The sequence below is a fragment of the Heliangelus exortis genome, chromosome 11 (genome assembly GCF_036169615.1).
Source record: "Heliangelus exortis chromosome 11, bHelExo1.hap1, whole genome shotgun sequence".
Lineage (NCBI taxonomy): Eukaryota > Metazoa > Chordata > Aves > Apodiformes > Trochilidae > Heliangelus > Heliangelus exortis.
Genome location: NC_092432.1, coordinates 1,082,244 through 1,104,827, shown reverse-complemented (window position 1 = coordinate 1,104,827; position 22,584 = coordinate 1,082,244). Strand labels below are relative to the sequence as shown.

Below are 22,584 nucleotides of genomic sequence, written 5' to 3'. Positions count from 1 at the left end.
TCATCCCTCCTGCATCCCCCTTTTTCCAAGTACTCTGGGGTTCATCTATTCAGTCCTGAGCAGTCTGAAACCAGAGAAAACCAAGATTGTGCTACACCAGCTGCATTTCTTTTTGCAGCTTTCCCCCATTTGTTCCCAGGGCTTTGGGATTTCTCTGGTTTTTAGGGTGCCAGCCCCCCCATTGCCAGTTTTAGGGTGCTGGGCAAGCAGGGCTCTGCCTTCTGGGGTGCCCCATGGTGGTGGGAACCCATGTGTGGGGTTCTGGTCGTGCTCCTGATCGGTTTTGAGCCTTTTTCTGTGTGTTAGGAGGTTTCAGTGAATTTTAAAGCAGTGCTAAAGAAGTTAAGACTGAGCCCAGGACTTGTTGTGTCCAGGTCCTGATAGCAGCCACAGTGAAAATACACGAGACAGCTTGTTGGGATTTATTTGGCTTTTGTTGTTGCTTTATTTTATTTTTCCCTCTTTATTTGATTGAGGCAATTAGCACTAATTTGAGGTAATTAGCACTGCCTGAGTGCTCAGTGGTTTCAGTGAAACCCTGTTCAAGCCACAGGAGTTGGGTTGGAGCTGCTGCTGAGGGTTAACACCCAAATTCCTTCATCACTTGAATTAATTAGCACTTCCTTCCCAAGAAGAAAGCCTTAACTTCACATTTTTTCCGAGAAAAAAGCCTTAACTTCGCATTTTTAGGCTTTCATTTCCCCATTCCCTACACCTTAGGCGTGGGGAGGCTGAGGGAACCTTGAGGATCACACCTCTGCCCCTCAGCCCCACCCTTTATTCGAAACAACGCAGCTCAGCAACCAAACAAACACCAGACCGGACACGCCCGGGCAGCTTTCCAGGGAGAGGCTCCGTGGCTCTGCCTGCCGGAACACGACACCCTGGCTGCGCGTCTGCGCATTCTGCGGGAAAAACACCCACGGGGAGGGGGAAAAGGGTGGTGGGAAAGCACTCAGAGCCCACCGCACGTCGCATTCAGCCTTTTCCCTGAGGCAGGGCCCGGTTTTGGGGTTTTTAGACCCAATTCCTGCGCGCCCAGCACTAGGCCGCGGTTCCGGGGCGGCCGCTTCCTGGTTGCCGTCTCCATGGCAACGCCGGGCAGGAGCCGTTACGCGAGGGCTGGCGGCGCGGTGACGTCACCGAGGGCGTGAGGGGCGTGGCCCCGCTCGCTGATTGGTCGGATTTGAATCGCTGCGCGCGGCCCCTCAAGCAGCGCTCGGCACCGGCACCGCGGCCTCTCCTGTCGCGACATCGCCGCCCCCCGCATCGCGATACCACCGCCCCCCGCATCGCGACATCACCGCCAGCGCCTCCCTTACCCTCCCCACCCCTGCGTCACCAGATATGAAGGCGGCGTGAGTCACTCTCTAACCCCCCGCGGCTGGGGGGCCCGGTCCGGCCTGGCCCGGTCCGGCTTGGCCCGGTTGTTCCGGGCCTCGCCCTCTTCCCTTCTCCCTTCACCCCTCTCCCTCCTTCTCCCAGTAGGGCCAGGACCCCCCGGAGGCCGGCGCTGAAGAAGCCGTCCAACCCCAGCCTGAAGGATCCCGTGGGGGTGAGTGTGGGGGGGGTGTTCTGAGGGGTTCGGTTCGGTCCGGTCTGGGGCTGCTCTGAGGGCCGGTGTGTGTTGTGCTCTGCCCAGGTGTACTGCAGGGTGCGTCCCCTCAGCCGGGCGGACCAGGAGTCCTGCATCGAGGTGATCAACGAGACCACGGTGCAGATCCATCCCCCCGAGGGCTACCGAGTGACCCGAAACGGCGAGTACCGGGAGGTGAGGGGCTGGGGACAGTCACGGAACGGTGGGGAGGGGGGGACAGACCTCCAAGATCATCAGCCCAACCTCTGACCGACACCATCACCCAGCTACAGAGCCATGGAATGGTGGGTAGGAGGGATCAGTTTTCCAGGATGATCCCATCCAACTAGAGAACCATGGAATGGTGGGTAGGGGGGATCAGACCCCCAGGATGGTCCCATCCAACCTTTAACCAACACCATCACCCAGCTACAGAACCATAGAATGATGGTGAGGGGGGATCAGACCCCCAGGATGGTCCCATCCAACCTTTAACCAACACCATAATCCAACTACAGAACCATGGAATGGTGGTGAGGGGGGATCAGACCCCCAGGATGATCCCATCCAACTACAGAATCATGGAATGGTGGTTAGGAGGGATCAGACTTCCAGGGTGGTCCCATCCAACCTTTAACCAACACCATCACCCAGCTACAGAACCATAGAGTGATGGTGAGGGGGGATCAGACCCCCAGGATGGTCCCATCCAACTACAGAATCATGGAATGGTGATTAGGAGGGATCAGACTTCCAGGATGGTCCCATCCAACCTTTAACCAGCACCATAATCCAACTACAGAACCATGGAATGGTAGGTAGGGGGAATCAGACCCCCAGGATGATCCCATCCAACTACAGAACCATAGAATGGTGGTGAGGGGGGATCAGACTTCCAGGATGATCCCATCCAACCTTTAACCAACACCATAACCCAACTCCTAACCCATGTCCCCAAGGACCAGCTCCAAATTCCTTTTAAATCCCTCCAGGGATGGGGACTCCACCCCTGTCCTGGGCCATCCCAATCCCTGAGAACCCTCTCAGTGACAAAATGTTTCCTAACATCCAGCCTAAACCTTCCATCCATCTTTTTGGATGGATATAGGAGCCCTTCCACTCTGGAAAACTGAAGGGAGCTGTGACATCAGGTGGAAGCAGTGTCAGGAGCCCAGCCAAGCATCTTCCTAAGTTTGGGGTTGTTTTTTTTTTTTAGAGAAGCAAAGCCTGAAATTCACAGAATCACAGAATGGTTTGGGTTGGACCCCCAAAAAATTGTGGTTTAGGTTGGATATTAGGAAAAAATTCTTTAGTCCGGGCCCTCTTGTCCCACTGATATCAGCCCAACCCCCCCTGGCTCCAACCTCCTTTCAGGGAGTTGGAGAGAGTGATGAGGTCTCCCCTGAGCCTCCTCTTCTCCAGCCTCAACACCCCCAGCTCCCTCAGCCCTTCCTCCCAGGAATTCTGCTGGATCCCTTCCCAGCCTCCTTGCTCTTCTCTGGACCTGCTCCAGCACCTCAATCTCCTTCCTGAGCTGAGGGGCCCAGAACTGGACACAGGACTCAAGCTGTGGCCTCCCCAGGGCTGAGCACAGGGGCAGAATCCCTTCCCTGGACCTGCTGGCCACGCTGTTCCTGAGCCAGCCCAGGATGCCATTGGCCTTCTTGGCCACCTGGGCACACTGCTGGCTCCTCTTCAGCTTCCAGATGGTTCCCTGCAGCTCCTGAGCTTTCCCTCTGCTGAGGTTTGCAGCAGTGGAGCACTGGGAAGCAGTGTGCAGGGAATTTAGGAGGCTGTTATTCCTGTTATTCCCTCTCTGCAGACACAATATTCATTTAAAGAAGTGTTTGGCACCCGGGTGGTCCAGAAGGAGCTGTTTGAGGTGGTGGCCAAGCCTCTGGTGGAGGATCTCATCAGGGGGAAGAATGGTGAGTGACTTTTTATTCTCTTTACTCTGCTCTGTGCCCACCCTCCAGGGTTTCTTGCTGCCATTTCAGCTGTCTCAAGGTCCCTTGGCAAAAACACTTCCACTTTGTTTGCAGAGGAAGAGCTGTGCTTCAGCTCCCTGATACAACATCCTTGATCATCAGTACTTCTAAACCTGGCTTCTCCTTTTTTCCAAACCCATTTCCTGTAAAAATGGGAGGTGGGATTACAACCACTGTGTTTATTTGAGAGAGGAATGATGATGGTGTCCCCTCCCTGTCCCTCCCAGGTCTCCTTTTCACCTATGGTGTGACAGGCAGTGGGAAGACACACACCATGACAGGGTCTCCAGGTGATGGAGGGCTTCTCCCACGCTGTCTGGATATGATCTTCAACAGCATAGGACCCTTCCAGGCCAAGAGATTTGTGAGTTGCTTTGCACTGAAATCCCCACCCTAAAAAGAGGCTGGAAATACCCAATGAGGTGTTCAGAGTGGGTGCAGTCCTGTGGGGTCTCAAGAGCAGGGGAAAAGAGGCAGGTTTAGGAGCTGGGGTAGACATTTCATGAAGATACAGGGTCTGGCTAATCCTTCTAAGTGTTGCTCATTGTTTAATTAACCTTTTGTTTGGTTTTTAATGATAAAAAAAGGGAAGAGGAAGCTTCCTGAGTTATGGAATGAGATCCAGCCTCAAGATAAAGCTGCAGGAAACCATCTCTAAATTAACAAAGCAGAGGATGTAAAGCTTTCCTTGTGGCCCAACTTGGAATTTTAGCATCAAAATATATTTGAAATAAGACTGGAAGGCTCTTCCTTGCTAGCTTGGGAGCTTTTATACAAAATTCTTATCTTAAATACCTGTTTTTTTGTCCAGTTTATTTCCCATCAGCCAGCAGAGAGAGGGGCATGGTATTTCTAGCCAGGCTGATGAAATAATTTCTTTTTCTGGCCAGCAGCTGATGTTCCCCTGTGTCTGTCACTGTATTGTCTAACACCTCATACCCACTGCACAGGTTTTTAAGCTGGATGAGAAGAATGGTGTGGATGTCCAGTGTGAGGTGGATGCTCTGTTGGAGAGGCAGAAAAGAGATGCCACCCCTGTTCCAAAAACTCCATCTGGCAAGTAAGTAACTGCTGTAACCTGCAGGGTGAAGTTAGTTAACCTCTTCCTGTGGTTTTAACTTAACCCTGCTCTCTTCACCCTTCTCTTGATAAAAAAAAAAAGAAAGAAAAATATGAATGGGAAGTTAGTACATTTCATAATTAAGTATTTAGATTAGAAAACTTAGAATCAGGCAACAGAAGTTTGATGTTTGGGTTTTGTTTTTTTTTTTTTTGTACCTATTAACCCCTGAGTAAAATGCTGTGACTTCCCCCATCAGTGGAGTTGAATTTTGGGGGGATATTTTGCTTTTTTAAGCCTCCTGTGACTTGCTGTGTTGTCACCAGCTGCTGGGGGGACTGGGAACAGCCTTGCACTTGAGCTCTGCAGTCCCTGTGGGGCTGCTGCCCCCCTGTCCCTGACCCTCTCTGCTCTGCAGGAGACAGATAGACCCAGAGTTTGCTGACATGATCAACGTGCAGGATCACTGCAAAGTGGAAGAGGTGGATGAAGATAATGTCTACAGTGTCTTTGTCTCCTACATTGAGATCTACAACAATTACATATATGACCTCCTGGAGGAAGTCCCTTTTGAGCCCATAAAACCAAAGTGAGTTCTAAAAATACCATTATTCCTGCTCCAGTTACACTTTTGGGGGGAACTACACTGTATTTTTGTAGTCTGGCTGAATTCATTGAAATCACTTTTTAAAAAAAAAAAATCACACAAAAAGGGGATGGCCAATGGGTTCAGGTAATATTTGAGTGTGCCAGGTACACAAGGTTGTTCTGTTGCTGCTAAGACTTGGTGCTCACTGCTCTGTTATAATGGGAGATTAATAAGATGAATATTTAATTTAATATTTAATTAGGCAGTGTGCTGGATCCCACTGGGATCCTAAGTCTATTAATGCTTTTCTGTGGGTACAGTTCCTATCAGGTGACTGCAACTTGAAGAGTAAACTGATTTTTTGTTTGTTTTGTTCACAGTGTACCAGGTGAATGTTGCTATTTGTTGTTGCTTTACAGTTAATGCAAGTTTATAATTATTTCACTTGATGCCAATCATTTCCATGGAAACAGAAATTAACAGTTTCATAGATTTCTGGGTATTTTTGTGAAAGGGTTGGCTGATTTGGAAAACCAGTAAGTCCTCAGACCTTGGGAAAAACAGGTCTGAATATATTTTAAAAATATATTCCAAGTTCAGTTTGCAGGCCTTGGGAAAAACAGTCTGCAAATTGAGCTTGGAATATATTTTTTAAATTTGAAACCAATTAAAGAAAACTCTGCCCCTCCCCATTGGCACACAAATTAATTAAAGAGCTTGCTGATTTACAAAGAGCCAGTAGAGCAAACCAAACCATTGCTCTGAAACATCCAGAGCTGGCTCCAGGGTTCTGCTCTGAAAAGTGTTTGAATGTCTCTGGATGCTTTTTAAAAGGGGAATAAAATCGTTGGGTTTAGAATCAGGAAAACTCTTGGACCATTTCTGTTTCTGGAAGGAAGTGTATTTATAGATAAAGAGATTTTGGGGCACAAGCTGAATGATTTAATATTTTTTTTTTAACCCTGTTTTTTTGGTAGGTGGAACAATTGCAACACTCCTGTGCGAAATGGTGACCTTATGTATGTGCCTAAGCAAATTATTCCCAGTGCTGAAAAGTAATAATTTCTTTGAGTAGAAGCAGAAAATTCAACTCAGGCTGACTCCCTGTCTCTTCCTGCTTTATTAGTGAGCTGCTGAAGCCACCTTGCTTCTGAATGCTTGTAGAAAAACAATAGCTGCCACCCACAGCCCTCTGATTAAGAACTGCAATTAAATGTAGCTTCTAAATTAAAGCAGTAGCTGAGGTGTAACTAATCTTGGCTGAATGTGTGTCCATGTACTTCTCCTTCCTCTTCCATCTGCTGTGTGGGACAGGCAGAATCTGAATTTTGTACCTAAACAGAAGAGAATTTGTGTGGCAGAACCTATTGCTGTGCATAAAAATCCACTCCGTTTCGGCGTGGCTTTTTTTTTTCTAATTTTTTTTTCTTTCTTCTCTGTCCCCAAGACCTCCACAATCCAAAATGCTCCGTGAGGACCAGAATCACAACATGTATGTCACGGGCTGCACAGAAGTTGAGGTGAAATCTACAGAGGAAGCTTTTGAGGTGTTTTGGAGAGGTAAATCTTGGGCTGCAACACCTCAAAACACAGTCCAGCCGTGTCACCCTTTACCTTGTCGTGCTGAAAACAGAACTGGCTCTGCCAGGTGGCAAGTCTGTTAAATAAAACAGCTTTTTTGGGGGGTTTTTTGGTGGTTTTCTGCACAGGGCAGAAGAAGAGGAGGATTGCAAACACGCAGCTGAACCGGGAATCCAGTCGCTCACACAGTGTTTTTATCATCAAGTTGGCTCAGGCACCCCTGGATGCAGATGGAGATAATGTGCTGCAGGTGAAAATTTTGGGGCAGGTTTGCATGGATTTGTGGGTTTAGGGAAAGGGGGTGACCCTTGGAGTCTGGGCTGCTGGAACAGTTCCTGTGTCGTGAGCACGGGCGTCTTGCTCGTTAGCAGTTTCATTATTAAGACAATAAAAATGATTACATTTCTAGTCTGCTGCAATTCCTAGTTTATTAAATTTTTAGACAGATTCAGCCTCCTTTTTGTAGTGAGATTAGAGCATTAAAATGGATTGCCAAGCTGCTTATTCCCTGAGCAAGACTTATTATGAATCTAAGAACCTGCTAAGCAGCTGGTAAGAACCTAAAAGTTAAAGGATTTGAGCAAGGAATGGGATGAATACCTGTCCCAAACCAGAAGGAACCTTCTAAACTTCTTCATAAGGATTTGAACAAGGAATGGGATGAATACCTGTCCCAAACCAGAAGGAACCTTCTAAACCTCTTCATAAGGATTTGAGCAAGGAATGGGATGAATACCTGTCCCAAACCAGAGGGAACCCTCTAAACCTCTTCCCAAGGAGATCTAGAGGTGCACAGCTTCCTGCACTAAGGGCTAAAAAACCCCCTCAGATTTTATTTAAAGATGCAACAAGTGTTCTTTTTTTAAGTGTGGGTGCTGGTTTAGGTTTGGGGGGGACGGGGTGTGCCCCCCACCCTGTTAGAAGGAGTGTAGAGCTAATCATAACCTCACTCAGCTTGTTTTTTATGGCAGGAAAAGGAGCAAATCACCCTGAGCCAGCTGTCTCTGGTGGATCTGGCTGGGAGTGAGAGAACCAACAGAACAAGAGCTGAAGGGAACAGGCTACGAGAAGCAGGTAGGTGCCAGCTTTACCCACCCTGGCAATGTCCTGTGCTGAGATACCCTGACATTAGTCTTGTCTCCTTGGAAAGACAGCAAAGCATTGAAGCATCCTGTTACAATTGTTTCCTAAACAATTTTTTCTGTTATAATGTTCATTTTTCTGATGCCATGATCCTAAATCCTCCAGTCTGGAAACCGGGAGGTTTTACTAGCGCTGGTTCTGATGCTGCAGTTAATTAGAGCAGTTACCTGTAACAAATACAACCACGTTTATTCTTAAATTGCTAAATAATTTAAGAACATCATCCAAATGGCTGGTTACAGAGGTTTTTTTTGTCTTGTTTTTGAGGTAATATTAATCAGTCACTAATGACATTAAGAACGTGCATTGAAGTTCTGCGGGAAAACCAGATGTACGGAACGAATAAGGTAAGCAGCCCTGGATCTAATTATCTTCTGATTTGATGAGGATCTGGTGTAATGAAAGCTCACTAGGTCTTTCACATCCCTGTTTTCAGATGGTTCCATACAGAGATTCCAAACTGACTCATCTCTTCAAGAACTATTTTGATGGAGAAGGAAAAGTGCGGATGATTGTGTGCGTTAACCCCAAAGCTGAGGACTACGAGGAGAGCTTGGTAACTTCCTTGCACGTTTTACCTCATTCTCTCCTACTCTTTTTTGTGTCTGTCCCTAAATTCTTGTGTTTCTTGAGCAGAGGAGCTTATTATGCACAAGCTACATAATTTTTGTAGCTTGTGCACTTCAGATGATCAGATGTAATAATGCAGGGCCAAGGCGCCCTCCGAGTATTCATTTCCCTCTTAAAAATGACAACTGCACGTGAAATGGGAAAGGTTTCTCTTATTTACAGAAGTCCAAATAGCCACATTTAGGGGCTTCATCCTCACTAGCAAAAACTTGAGTGGTTTGCACAGTCAGTTCACAGTTTTTGGGGGGCTGAATTTGGGAAGGTTCCTGGGTCTTCCACACGCGGTCTCATTGGGAGCTACTCGACCTTGATCAGGTCACCTCTCATCCTTTTATTGACCTCAAAATATCACTTTCCCAGCTGCTCCTGGTTGGTTTTGCTGTTAAGATCCCTCTTTGTTGGTTTGTAGCAAGTCATGCGCTTTGCAGAGATGACCCAGGAGGTGGAAGTTGCCAGACCTGTGGACAGAGCCCTCTGTGGTTTAACGCCCGGCCGGCGCTTCAGGAACCAGGCCTTCAGAGAGGAGCTCTCCAGGAAGCTGGAGATGAGAGGTGGCCCCATAAATGGAGGTAAATGCTAGAATGCTAGGGGTTGTGGTTGGTTTATTATTATTATTATTATTATTATTATTTATTTATTTGAGCGTTGGAAGTGCAAGAGGAACTGGTTGTGAGCTTTCTCTTGCTGTTTCCGTAGTGCAGCCCCACTTGTGGCATAACCCCAGTTATGCAAGTAATTCTGTTACTGGTCACATTATTGCAGCTCCTGAAAGGAAATTGTGCTCAGGGTGAGCCTTTGATGTTTCCCTCTGCTTTTAGGGCCTACTTGAGAAATCCAGAGTTGCCTGGAGGGTGTTACAAAGCGATGAATGGAGAATGTCAGATTTAATCTTAACACCATCATCTCTTCTGAAAACTTCCAGTTGTCATTAATTATTCTAAGTTCTGTCTGCTTCATGGCAGTGAGGAATGAGTGATCCCTGGCTGTGTGTTGTCAGGATGAATGTTGCTGTTCTGTGGCTTCCTGACAGACTTTCTTGGCTTTAATTCTTACAGAAGCAGATGAGCAATCTGATACAGAAATGTTCGTGCAGACCTTCCCTCCCTTGCCTTCATGTGAGCTATTGGATATTAATGATGATCAAACACTTCCAAGGCTTATTGAAATCCTGGAAAAACGTCACAAACTCAGGCAAATGTTATCAGAGGAGTTTGCCAAAAATGGTGAGAGTTTGGACATCAGTGTGGGGTCGTGGTTTTGGTGCCCTTATTTGCCTACTCAAGGGATAATTTAAAAAAAAACAAACTCTTTTGAGGTAATGAAATAGCTGGTGGGGGGGTTAAATGGAGTAAAGCAGAGCTGCTTTTGATATTGTGGAGTTCCAGCAAGAAGATAAATATATTGGTTCTTTTGCAGTGCTTTCATTTAAAACAATGCTGCAGGAATTTGACTCCAGTGTTATATCCAAGGAAAACTATATTCAAGTAAAACTGTCTGAAAAAGAGAAAACAATAGCAGGACAGAAAACAGAGCTGGAACGCCTGGAGAAGAAAATTAAAACTTTGGAATACAAGGTCAGGTTTTCATTGTCTAAAGCTAAGCACATAATGCATTTTCTCCCTAACTTTTGGCAAGCTTCTTGGCATCACAAGTTGCTTATGAGAGGAATACTAGAAAAAGATCAAATGTGTTTTGTGGGGAACTGCAGTGAACTTCTTTAGCTTTTTTTGGCTTTTTTGTGAGGTGGGGCTTTCCTTAATACATTAAAGTGGGCAAATTATGACCAAATTCATCCTTGTAGATAAGTTGATCAAGTATGGGTTTGGTGATCAGGTAGTGAGGTGGGTCAGGAACTGGTTGAAAGGAAGGAGTCAGAGAGTTGTAGTCAATGGGGCAGAATCTGGTTGGAGGTGTGTGACCAGTGGAGTCCCTCAGGGGTCGGTACTGGGACCGGTGTTGTTCAATATCTTCATCAACGACTTGGATGAGGGTATAGAATGTACCCTCAGCAAGTTTGCTGATGACACTAAGCTGGGAGGAGTGGCTGACACACCAGAAGGCTGTGCTGCCATTCAGAGAGACTTAGACAGGCTGGAGAGTTGGGCAGGGAGAAACATGATGAAATTCAACAAGGGGAAGTGGAGAGTTTTGCATTTGGGGAAGAACAACACGATGTCCCAGTATAGGTTGGGGGCTGAGCTGCTGGAGAGCAGTGTAGGTGAAAGAGACCTGGGGGTCCTGGTAGACAAGAAGATGACCATGAGCCAGCAATGTGCCCAGGTGGCCAAGAAGGCCAATGGTATCCTGGGGTGCATTAGAAAGGGTGTGGTTAGTAGGTCAAGAGAGGTTCTCCTCCCCCTCTATTCTGCATTGGTGAGGCCACACCTGGAGTATTGTGTCCAGTTCTGGGCCCCTCAGTTCAAGAAGGACAGGGAAGTGCTTGAAAGAGTCCAGCGCAGAGCTACTGAGATGATTAAGGGAGTGGAACATCTCCCTTATGAGGAAAGGCTGAGGGAGCTGGGTCTCTTTAGTTTGGAGAAAAGGAGACTGAGGGGTGACCTCATCAATGTTTTCAAATATGTAAGGGGTGAGTGTCAGGGAGATGGAGTTAGGCTTTTCTCAGTGGTGACCAGTGATAGGACAAGGGGTAATGGGTGTAAATTGGAGCATAGGAGGTTCAAGTTGAATATCAGAAAGAATTTTTTTACTGTAAGGGTGACAGAGCCCTGGAACAGGCTGCCCAGGGGGGTTGTGGAGTCTCCTTCACTGGAGACATTCAAAACCCACCTGGACACGTTCCTAGGGGATGGACTCTAGGGGGCCCTGCTCTGGCAGGGGGGGTTGGACTAGATGATCTTTCGAGGTCCCTTCCAACCCCTAGGATTCTATGATTCTATGATTCTATGAAATTGTAAAATATCTGAAACTTTTTCCTGTGAATATATTTATACAAGGGCTAATATCATCTGGTACATCTCAACAATCAAATGCAACTACCAGTTGTGGGCTTAGATATTTAAGCTTCTAAGACTGTTTCTCCCTCTCTGCCTCCAGATTGAGATTTTAGAGAAAACTGCAACAATTTATGAAGAAGACAAACGAAATCTGCAGCAAGAGCTGGAAAGCAAGAGCCAGAAACTGCAACGTCAGGTTTCTGACAAGAGGAAGCTGGAGGCACGACTGCAAGGCATGGTGGCAGAAACAACCATGAAGTGGGAGAAGGAGTGTGTAAGTACACAACCAAAATGATTAGAAATGTGTCATGGGGCTGGAGGGAGAATTTTTCTTTCTTTTTTTTTATGTAAGGATTTTAATAGTAAGGATTAAGAAGTGTTTGGCTTAATATGGGCTTGAACAACATTTGGAACTGAACCTTTATAAATGCATTTGGGCACAATAAATCCCTCAAGGCCTTTTGATGCAGTTACAGCAGCTCTCTTAAGCACTGTGTCACTTCATTTCAGTGTCTGGGAATTTTCTTTTGGGTTTGTGGCACTCTTCAGGAGTTTTTTTTTGTGGAGGGTGCTTCATTCACAGTTCCCTCACCTGTCTGTGTAGGAGAGGCGTGTTGCTGCAAAGCAGCTGGAGATGCAGAACAAACTTTGGGTCAAAGATGAAAAACTGAAGCAGCTGAAGGCTATTGTCACTGAACCAAAACATGAAAAACCAGAGAGGCCTTCACGGGAGAGAGACAGAGAGAAGCCTGGCCAGAGATCAGTGTCTCCTCCAGCAGTACCTGTAAGTTGCCTTAAACTTCTTGATCTAAGGAAATGCAGATTTATAAGAATTATTTCAAGTGCAGGCCAGTTCTTTTTAGTGGCTGGAAAACAGTTCCCAAGCACAGGATTTGGATAACTTAAACTTGCTTGGGATTCTCTGTCTCCTGTTATGTTTACTGGTGCTCTTTTATTTGTGCTCCTCCCTTCTAATTCTGCTTGTATGGAGGGAATACCTGATTCCTAATGCTGTCAAGCTTGGCCAGGTGAATTGGTGCTCTGCACATTGTCATTGTTCAGTGTTTTACTGGAACAGAGTGGCCAGCAGGTCCAGGGAAGGGATTCTGGCACTGGTGAGGCCACAGCTTGAGTCCTGTGTCCAGTTCTGGGCCCCTCAGCTCAGGAAGGAGCTTGAGGTGCTGGAGCAGGTCCAGAGAAGAGCAAGGAGGCTGGGAAGGGATCCAGCACAAGTCCTGTGAGGAAGGGCTGAGGGAGCTGGGGGTGTTGAGGCTGGAGAAGAGGAGGCTCAGGGGAGACCTCATCACTCTCTCCAACTCCCTGAAAGGAGGTTGGAGCCAGGGGGGGGTTGGGTTCTGCTCTCAGGCAACTCTCAGCAAGACAAGAGGCCATGGGATTAAGAATTTTTTCCTAATATCCAACCTAAAGCTCTCCTGGCAGAGCTGGATTTAGGTTTAGGTTGGATATTAGGAAGGAATTCTTTGCAGAGAGGGTGCTGAGGCATTGGAATGGGCTGCCCAGGGAAGGGGTGGATTCTCCATCCCTGGAGGTTTTGGAGAAGAGCCTGGATGTGGCACTCAGTGCCATGGGCTGGGAACCACGGGGGGAGTGGATCAAGGGTTGGACTTGGGGATCCCAGAGCTCCTTTCCAACCCAAATGGTTTGGGATTCTGTGAGAGGAGAAGGGAAATGGGTTAAAACTTGGAGAGGGGAGATTGAGGCTGGAGATGGGGAAGAAATTCTTGAATTTGAGGGTGGGGAGAGCCTGGAACAGGTTGAGAGAGTTGGGGGTGTTGAGGCTGGAGAAGAGGAGGCTCAGGGGAGACCTCATCACTCTCCAACTCCCTGAAAGGAGGTTGGAGCCAGGGGGGGTTGGGCTGATATCAGTGGGACAAGAGGGCACGGACTAAAGAATTTTTTCCTAATATCCAACCTAAACCTCCCCTGGCAGAGCTTCAGCTCTGCCAGGGGAGGTTTAGGTTGGATATTAGGAAAGGATTTCTTTCTGGAGAGGGTGCTGAGGCATTGGAATGGGCTGCCCAGGGAAGGGGTGGATTCTCCATCCCTGGAGATATTTCAAAAGAGCCTGGATGTGGCACTCAGTGCCATGGGCTGGGAACCACGGGGGGAGTGGAGCAAGGGTTGGACTTGATGAGCTCTGAGGTCCCTTCCAACCCAGCCAATTCCATGATTCTGTGATTCTGTGATTGCCTGCTGACTGCTCTGTTTGTTCACTAACTTCTTTCCCCTTCTCTCTAGCCCTCTCCTCACTGTCAGGTCCCTCAGAGCCAGTGGCTGCCCAGCACCCCCCAGGGGCACAGACGTTCTAATTCTTGTAGCAGCATTTCTGTGGCATCCTGTGTGATGGAATGGGAGCAGAAAACCCCTTCACTCAACCATCCCAGTGGCTCTGCTCATGCCAGGAGTAGACAACAAGAACCAGAACAAAACAGAGGCTCTAAGACCTCAGAGAGAAGGCGAGGGATGTGCTGGACTGGAGTCCTTGAGCTCCCCAAGCATAGAGATGAGCTAGGAATAGAAGAGGATCAAAGCCACAGGGTTAGTGCTGCTCCTGCCAAAAGCTTAAAGTAGTGTTGCTTAGGCTCAAAAGCTTGTTAAAAATTACAATTTTTCTCTTGCACTGAGCTCACCTAACATAGATGGAGTGTTCCCCTAAACATGTTTCCCACAGGACAGTGCTGTTCCAAAGCTGAGCCTCACTGCTCCCTCTCTTTGACTCCTTAGCTTGATGTTTAGAATCTTCTTAAAAGCTGTGTGTGTGTTTCTTGCTGGTGCATAGATAATACTTGTAAACTCTGAACTAGTTAGACTTTTTCTCTAGCTGTGAACATCCTTGTGTCTGTCTCTTCAAATCTCTCTTGCAGCCTGCAATTTCCCACAGGCAGTTTGGAATACTACTGGAAATAGTACTTGGACAAACATCTCACTTGTGGGGTTTAATTTTAATTCTCTTAAAATAATCTTCCCTAATTTTCATGCCTGGGGCTTTGCTTACAGGTGGGAAGCTGCTTTTTTTTTTTGTTGTTGTTTTTTCTCCTCACTAAACTGTGCAAATGTTTGTGTCAGTGCTGTCTCCATCATGTCCTGGAAATGTCACAGTGGCTCAGGTAAATCAGATAAAAGAGTTGCACAACCCCAGCCCCTGAAGAGACCTCCTCTACAGGAATTTTATCTTGCTATCATTCATCTTTGAGGGTGTTCTCAAAATTTCTGTCACTTGCTGGCCCTTTGAAGTCAGGGACATATTTTAAAGCAGTTGAATAATGCACAAAGGAACTGCTCTCAGCAGAATAAGGGATGTGGTCTCTGCCTCAGTAAAATGTGACCAGTAGTCCTGTCCTTGGAACATAACTTCTAGGGCAGCTTGGCAGAATTGTTTAAAAAAAAAATTAAAAAATCAATGGAAATAAGCACTTGCCCACAAAAAGAGGGGAAAAAAAAGTATTGAAATTCTTGGGTTTTTTATTTTAATAGAAGATTTTTGCTGAAAGTCATGTTTCCTTATAGATATTAATTAACAGCTGTCTTAAACTTGTGAGAGGGTTATCTGGGGACAGCCAATCTCATGCCTCATGGTTAAAAAAATCCTAATTATTGCTCATTGCCTGAAAATGCAGTGGCTGCAATTGGAATTCACAGGTTTGGGCTGTGTAACCTCACCCTGATCCAGTGGGCTCTCAAATTAGTGTGCAAATGGAACAGAGAGCCTGCAAATACTCTTCCAAAATCCCATTCAGAGGTCTTGAATGGACCCAGGTTTTTAATCAGGTTGGCAGAATGTCCTGATTTTCCTGAGCAACTGACAGTGACATCCATGAAATGAAATAATTCCATGAAAATCTCTGAACTTGGGTCCCTTCGGATGGATTTCCAGCAGCTGAGGGCAGAACAGCAGCAGCACAAGGGATGTTTCCTTTGCCCTGTTTGCCCCTAAGTGCCACAAGGTACTTTTAGAGGTGCTGGAAATCCCTACTCAGGTGCTTTGTTACCTCAGAAATAATTTTGATCCATGGAGAGATGTTCCCATGATCCATGGAAACAGAAATGTCTTTTTCTGGCTCGTTAATACGTTCATAGGAATCTGGTTTGATTTGGGGACTTGGGAGGGACATTACCAAAGGGAGAGCTGTCTTCCTTGAGGAAACTTTGCTCCTCAGGATGCAACAGATGGAACAGCTTGGATAACACTTGACCCAAACTTCCAAGAATTAGGAATTGGCACAGGAATAACCTGTTCACTATTTTACACGAGCCCGCGGTGCTTTTCAGGATGCGCTCTGAAAGCACTCGAGGGCAGAACAGCAGCAGCACAAGGGATGTTTCCTTTGCCTTGTTTGCTCCTAAGTGCCACAAGGCACTTTTAGAGGTGCTGGAAATCCCTACTCAGGTGCTTTGTCACCTCAGCAATAATTTTGATCCATGGAGAGATGTTCCCATGATCCATGGAAACAGAAATGTCTTTTTTTGGCTCGTTAATACATTCATAGGAATCTGGTTTGATTTGAGAACTTGGGAGGGACATTACCAAAGGGAGAGCTGTCTTCCTTGAGGAAACTTTGCTCCTCAGGATGCAACAGATGCAACAGCTTGGATAACACTTGACCCAAACTTCCAAGAATTAGGAACTGGCACAGGAATAACCTGTTCATTATTTTACACGAGCCCGTGGTGCTTTTCAGGATGCGCTCTGAAAGCACTCGAGGGCAGAACAGCAGCAGCACAAGGGATGTTTCCTTTGCTCTGTTTCCTCCTAAGTGCCACAAGGCACTTTTAGAGGTGCTGGAAATCCCTACTCAGGTGCTTTGTCACCTCAGAAATAATTTTGATCCATGGAGAGATGTTCCCATGATCCATGGAAACAGAAATGTCTTTTTCTGGCTCGTTAATACGTTCGTAGGAATCTGGTTTGATTTGAGAACTTGGGAGGGACATTACCAAAGGGAGAGCTGTCTTCCTTGAGGAAACTTTGCTCCTCAGGATGCAACAGATGGAACAGCTTGGATAACACTTGACCCAAACTTCCAAGAATTAGGAACTGGCACAGGAATAACCTGTTCATTATTTTACACGAGCCCGCGGTGCTTTTCAGGATGCGCTCTGAAAGCACTCGAGGGCAGAACAGCAGCAGCACAAGGGATGTTTCCTTTGCCTTGTTTGCTCCTAAGTGCCACAAGGCACTTTTAGAGGTGCTGGAAATCCCTACTCAGGTGCTTTGTCACCTCAGAAATAATTTTGATCCATGGAGAGATGTTCCCATGATCCATGGAAACAGAAATGTCTTTTTCTGGCTCGTTAATACGTTCGTAGGAATCTGGTTTGATTTGGGGACTTGGGAGGGACATTACCAAAGGGAGAACTGTCTTCCTTGAGGAAACTTTGCTCCTCAGGATGCAACAGATGGAACAGCTTGGATAACACTTGACCCAAACTTCCAAGAATTAGGAATTGGCACAGAAATAACCTGTTCACTATTTTACACGAGCCCGCGGTGCTTTTCAGGATGCGCTCCGAAAGCACTTGAGGAACAAAGCTTTTCACAATGAATGCACCCTAACCAGCCCTTCCCCAGCCCCTTTTTGCTGCTGCTCTGCTCCCAGGGGTTTCCTGTGTGCTGCTTTCCTCTGATTTCTCCCCTGATTTTCTCCCCTCTCCCCCTGAGCAGAACGCTCCCCCCGTTCGCCTCCGCCACAGACGCTCGCGCTCGGCTGGGGAGAGATGGGTTGATCACAAACCACCTTCCAACCTGCCCACTGAGACTGTCCTGCAGCCCCACGTCCCCCACTCCATCACCGTGGCAACTGCCAGTGAAAAGGCACTGGCCAAGTGTGACAAGTACATGCTGACACACCAGGAGCTGGCATCTGATGGGGAGATCGAGACAAAACTCATCAAGGTAACTCAGAAACCTGGGGTGACTCTGCACGAGGGGCTGCTTGGCACCCATCTGCTGAGAAACTGGGTTGGAAGGTTTGGTTCTGGTGGATTTGGTGCTTTTTCAGCTGCTCTGGAAGTTTGTTGTAACTTCATACAAACCATTACAAGCTGGTTTATCCCACTTATAGTTTTCCTTGAAAGTTACTGAAGTTGTTTTTTTTTCCCTCCTTCTGCAAGAATCCTTTACCAGCTGGTTTAACCACTACAAGCTGGTTTATCTCAGTTGTGATTTTCCATGAAAGTTACTGAAGGTTTTTTTCCTCCTTCTGCAAGAATCCTTTACCAGCTGGTTTAACCATTTCAAGTTGGTTTATCCCAGGCATGGTTTTCCTTTAAAGTTATTGAAGGTTTTTTTGCTCCTGCAAGAATCCTTTACCAGCTGGTTTAACCATTTCAAGCTGGTTTATCTCAGTTATGGTTTTCCTTGAAAGTTACTGGAGGTTTTTTTTGCTCCTCCTGCAAGAATCCTTCTGTAGTGAAAGTTCCTCAGACTTGTGGCTGCAGCTGATCTTGGGGAGTCTGTCTTGTTGGAGTGGTGCAGTTTGATTTCCACCAGCTTGCTGTGGTGATGGGTGCTCCAGGGTGTAAATTTTAGTAGCCAACTGACAAATCAGTGAGCCAGGCTGAGCTTGGGATGCTTGCAGTGCCCCAGAAAGCTGACTGAGCTCACCTCAGGCAAACTGAGAGCCTTTTGGAAGCTGTAGCAAGAAGCTTGGGGCTCATTTTTCCTATAATCACAGACCTTCCAACATTCTTTTTTCTTCTTGAGTTTCCAGAAGGCCCTCACTGCTGTCATTGACCTTGTAGGCTCTGGTGATGCTCCAGAAGCTGAGAGCATTCCTGATCTTCACCCTGTGCAATGATTCCATTGGCACTCAGCCTGGGACATGATTTCTGTAGTATTACTTGGTCATCATCATCATCATCATCCAGGAATCTTTGTCACCCTGACAGCTGTACAGGTGTCTTGTGTCATCCTCAGGGCAGATGGTGTTCATTCCTTAGTGTCCTGTGTAGAGTAAGAGCAGATATTTAATGGGGGAGAGTGGTTTTCTGCACCTGCAGAGAAATGACACTTGGAATGTTGAGTTTTCCTGTGAAAACCAGACCCTGTTAAACTCTTCTTGCTTTCCAGGGTGATGTTTTCAAAACCAGGGGTGGTGGACAGGCTGTGCAGTTCACAGAGATAGAGACTCTGAAGCAGGAATCTCCAACAGGGTGAGTTGTGGCCTTAATTTTAGGTTCTGATGGTGCTGGGGTGGGGGGGTATCTGAGGCCAGGAGAGGAACCCCCAGGAGTGGAACCCCCAGGAGAGGAACCCCCAGGAGTGGAACCCCCAGGAGAGGAACCCCCAGGAGAGAACCCCCAGGAGAGGAACCCCCAGGAGAGGAACCCCCAGGAGAGGAACCCCCAGGAGAGGAACCCCCAGGAGAGGAACCCCCAGGAGTGGAACCCCCAGGAGAGGAACCCCCAGGAGAGGAACCCCCAGGAGTGGAGCCCCCAGGAGAGGAACCCCCAGGAGTGGAACCCCCAGGAGTGGAACCCCCAGGAGTGGAACCCCCAGGAGAGGAACCCCCAGGAGAGGAACCCCCAGGAGAGGAACCCCCAGGAGAGGAACCCCCAGGAGAGGAACCCCCAGGAGTGGAACCCCCAGGAGAGGAACCACCTCTGGGCAGCTTGCACCTGAACATTTTCCATCTAACTTGCAGTCATAGAAAAGTAACCCAGTGAGGCTTCACAGATACTGTAGCTGAGAGCAGGGAATTTATTAAAAAAGTATAAAATATATTCATGTGGGGGAGAATCTGCCCAAATAAGTGAGATTTTTTAACAGTTTTTTTTCCCCTCCTCTTTCAGTCGGAAGCGAAGATCATCCCCTCCCAACCCTGACCCCCATGAGGATGCTGCAGAGTCTGAATGGACTGATGTAGAAACCAGAGTAAGTTATAAAGGAAGCCAGGGGACAGCTCACACTTGGTCACACGTGAGGATTTGGGGTAATGCTGGTGGCTGGGTGGTAGAGACTGATTTTCTGTGTCTTCTCAGTGCTCCGTGGCCGTGGAGATGAGGGCAGGATCAGCCCTGGGACCTGGGTATCAGCATCATGCTCAGCCCAAGTAAGTGCATCTCTGCTTTGTAGCTGGGGTCTTGTTATCTCCCCTACCAACAGCTGAACTCTTCACTGACAAGAGGAATGCTTCAGGTAGGATAATTTGATTAAAATGTGTGGTGCAGACCAGAATTCAGTGTCCAGATTTTGCAGACAGGAGCTGGCAGTGCTGTGAAAGTCACCTCATGAGCTCAGGGGAAGGAAAGCTGCAGTTTTACAAGATGTTTACAGGCTGCAGATCTCATGAGATTTCTGTGAAGCCAAAATCAACTCAATTTACTGTATTTGGAGCCCAACAAGTTGAGAATTATGGTGAAAGGGTGTTTTTAGAGCACCTGAAATCAGTAATCCCCCTCTCAGATGAGGTGATAAATGGGAGCCTTTCATCCTGCTGGCACACACTTTGTCACCTCTCTTTCTAGACCCTGGGACCTGTTCAAGGTCCCTGCTGCTTCTTGCAGCTCTGCTACAGCCTTGTAATATTGTAGTAAATCCCTTACTTTTCCTGCATATTGATCTGGAGCTTGGATTTACTTGTGAAATAATTGTATGAACACTGTTTCTTGATAAATAACCTGTAGTTTTCTTGTGTTAATTGCAGAGTTTCTGAGCAAAGGGGGTATGTGACATGTGTACAGCTGGATAGATTTAAGAGGCTGCTGACTGCTGCTGTGTAAAACCTGAAAGTTTTTTATGGCTTTTTTCTTTTCTTTTTAGGAGAAGAAAGCCCTGAACCTGACACACCACTGTGTGGGAAGCCTCTCTGATTTTCTCTGGATCATCTGCTGCCTCTGATAAGCTCCACCAACTCCTCCTTATCATGGCCTGCACTAGGCAATGCTTAAGTGGGAGATATTTTGGTTTTTTTTCCCCCAATCCCAAAGAAGTCCAGGTGTGGATATTGGCACTGGATGTCTGGGGCTCCTGCCTTTGTGTCACCTGGAATGAGAACACTGCCACTGAGCTCATGTGGATGAAGCCCAGGTCATTAAGCTCTATCTTTATAGACTGAATGACACAAGGGCTTTTTGCCTTGCATATTTTTTCAGCTTTTTCTGGTGCAAAGTCCTTCTGGTCACTCTCCCTTCCTTGTCTGTTCCTCTGGTTTCAAGAGGCAAAAATGCTGCTATTTCTCTAGACACAGTTAAAGCACTTTAAGTGTCTCCATGCCATTTCATATTGTACTAGAGTTCCAACAGCTTGGGTAACACTGATTTCTTCTTGGAAGAACTATCATCTTTGACTATTTAATATGCAAATCAGCTTGTGTAAACAATTTCAACCTTCAGCCTTTCATAGACAAAGCAATCCTGATAACAATGAGTAAAGGTGGCTTGACATCAGACCTACTTTGTTGTGTAGTGCAAGTAAATAATTAAATGTTTTACATCTGTAGATATGAGGTAAAAGGGTATTTTGCTCACAGATATGGTGAGAACTTTATATGCATGGCTCTGCAAACATGGTAAAATAAATACTTTTATTCAACAGCTCTTACAAACCATGTTCTGGTTACTTAGGGGTTTGCTGAGGTACAGAAACTCCAGCAAACCCCACAGCATCTTCACTGTCTTGTGCAAAAAGGTGGACTGAGTGTGTCTTTTGGGGTATTTCTGAACCAAGGCTTCTACTTGGATCCCAAGATCTGTTTTGGACAAGTTTATCTTTTTCTGCAAATTGCTTTTGAGGGCAGCTGGTTCCATTTGGAGTGAGAGGATTGCTTTGTTGAAAGTTGTGGAAGCTTTGAGTTTTTTCCAGCAGATGGCAAAGCTTTTGTTACTAAGTACTTTAGAGCTGGACCATTTCAAAATTTTATTTTTTTTTATTTTTAGGGAGAAAGTGCTCGGTGTGAGTGCCTGTTCAGAGCTGCTATAAGCAAATTTATTTCCAGGTGGTCCAAGAAAAGGTTCTATTGTAAAGAAACCCATCTTGGGGGCCCTCAGCAGCTCCCACAGTGGCATTTTCCTCTCTGGTGGATTTGGTGTTCTCCTCTCCAAGCCCAGGCTGGGTCCCAGTGGCTCTGGGAAGCAGGAGGCAGAACATTTTTGTGATTTTTTTTTTTTTGAGCAGGAATTGCTGGGGCTTCGTGCTCTCAGAGGCTTGGGGGAAAGGAAGATGTTGTGGTTCCCAAAGCAGGTACCCCAGGGGTGTTCAGGCTGCTGGGTCAGCTACACTTCTGCTTTTATTTACTGCCTGGGGAGGTAAACACAGTGTCCTGAACAGAGCTGGGAAGGGGCAAACAGGAAAACCAAGGAGGGGAAGAATTGGCCTGGAGAGACCCAGGGGATGGTTGGAGAGACCCAGGGGATGGTTGGAGAGACATTGGGATGGTTGGAGGGACCCAGGGATGGTTGGAGGGACCCAGGGATGGTTGGAGAGACATTGGGATGGTTGGAGGGACCCAGGGATGGTTGGAGGGACCCAGGGATGGTTGGAGAGACCCAGGGGATGGTTGGAGAGACCCAGGGGATGGTTGGAGAGGCAGAGGGATTGTTGGAGAAACACTGGGGCTGTTGGAGAGACCCAGGGGATGGTTGGAGAGACCCAGGGGATGGTTGGAGAGACCCAGGGATGGTTGGAGAGACCCAGGGATGGTTGGAGTGACCCAGGGATGATTGGAGAGACAGAGGGATTGTTGGAGAAACACTGGGATTGTTGGAGAGACCCAGGGGTTGTTGGAGAGACCCAGGGGATGGTTGGAGAGACATTGGGATGGTTGGAGAGACATTGGAATGGTTGGAGAGACCCAGGGGTTGTTGGAGAGGCAGAGGGATTGTTGGAGAGACCCAGGGATTGTTGGAGGGACCCAGGATGATTGGAGAGACAGAGGGATTGTTGGAGAAACACTGGGATTGTTGGAGAAACACTGGGATTGTTGGAGAGACCCAGGGGTTGTTGGAGAAACATTGGGATTGTTGGGGAGACCCAGGGGTTGTTGGAGAGACCCAGGGGTTGTTGGAGAGACCCAGGGGTTGTTGGAGAAACATTGGGATGGTTG

General features: G+C 47.1%; 1 protein-coding gene across 6 annotated transcripts; it reads left to right on the top strand.

Moving 5' to 3' along the window:
• The first annotated feature begins 1,190 nt into the window (after window positions 1–1,190).
• Window positions 1,191–21,087, top strand: KIF23 (kinesin family member 23). 6 transcript variants are annotated; one of them, XM_071754100.1, is made up of 24 exons: window positions 1,191–1,358; window positions 1,486–1,555; window positions 1,643–1,771; window positions 3,399–3,504; window positions 3,792–3,928; window positions 4,515–4,624; window positions 5,043–5,213; window positions 6,191–6,232; window positions 6,661–6,773; window positions 6,923–7,044; window positions 7,766–7,868; window positions 8,205–8,284; window positions 8,374–8,493; window positions 8,977–9,136; window positions 9,623–9,790; window positions 9,984–10,141; window positions 11,622–11,795; window positions 12,126–12,305; window positions 13,781–14,080; window positions 17,205–17,435; window positions 18,612–18,694; window positions 19,334–19,415; window positions 19,523–19,593; window positions 20,304–20,439. In XM_071754100.1, the coding sequence occupies exons 1-24, from the start codon at window positions 1,348–1,350 to the stop codon at window positions 20,317–20,319; spliced, it is 2,937 nt and encodes a 978-aa protein (XP_071610201.1). In that variant the 5' UTR covers window positions 1,191–1,347; the 3' UTR covers window positions 20,320–20,439. The 6 variants fall into 6 exon arrangements, with proteins under 6 accessions (XP_071610201.1, XP_071610200.1, XP_071610196.1 ...); XM_071754095.1 differs by having other exon boundaries at window positions 1,216–1,358; window positions 1,489–1,555; XM_071754098.1 differs by lacking the exon at window positions 13,781–14,080 and having other exon boundaries at window positions 1,216–1,358; window positions 1,489–1,555; window positions 20,304–21,087.
• Window positions 21,088–22,584: the final 1,497 nt, after the last annotated feature.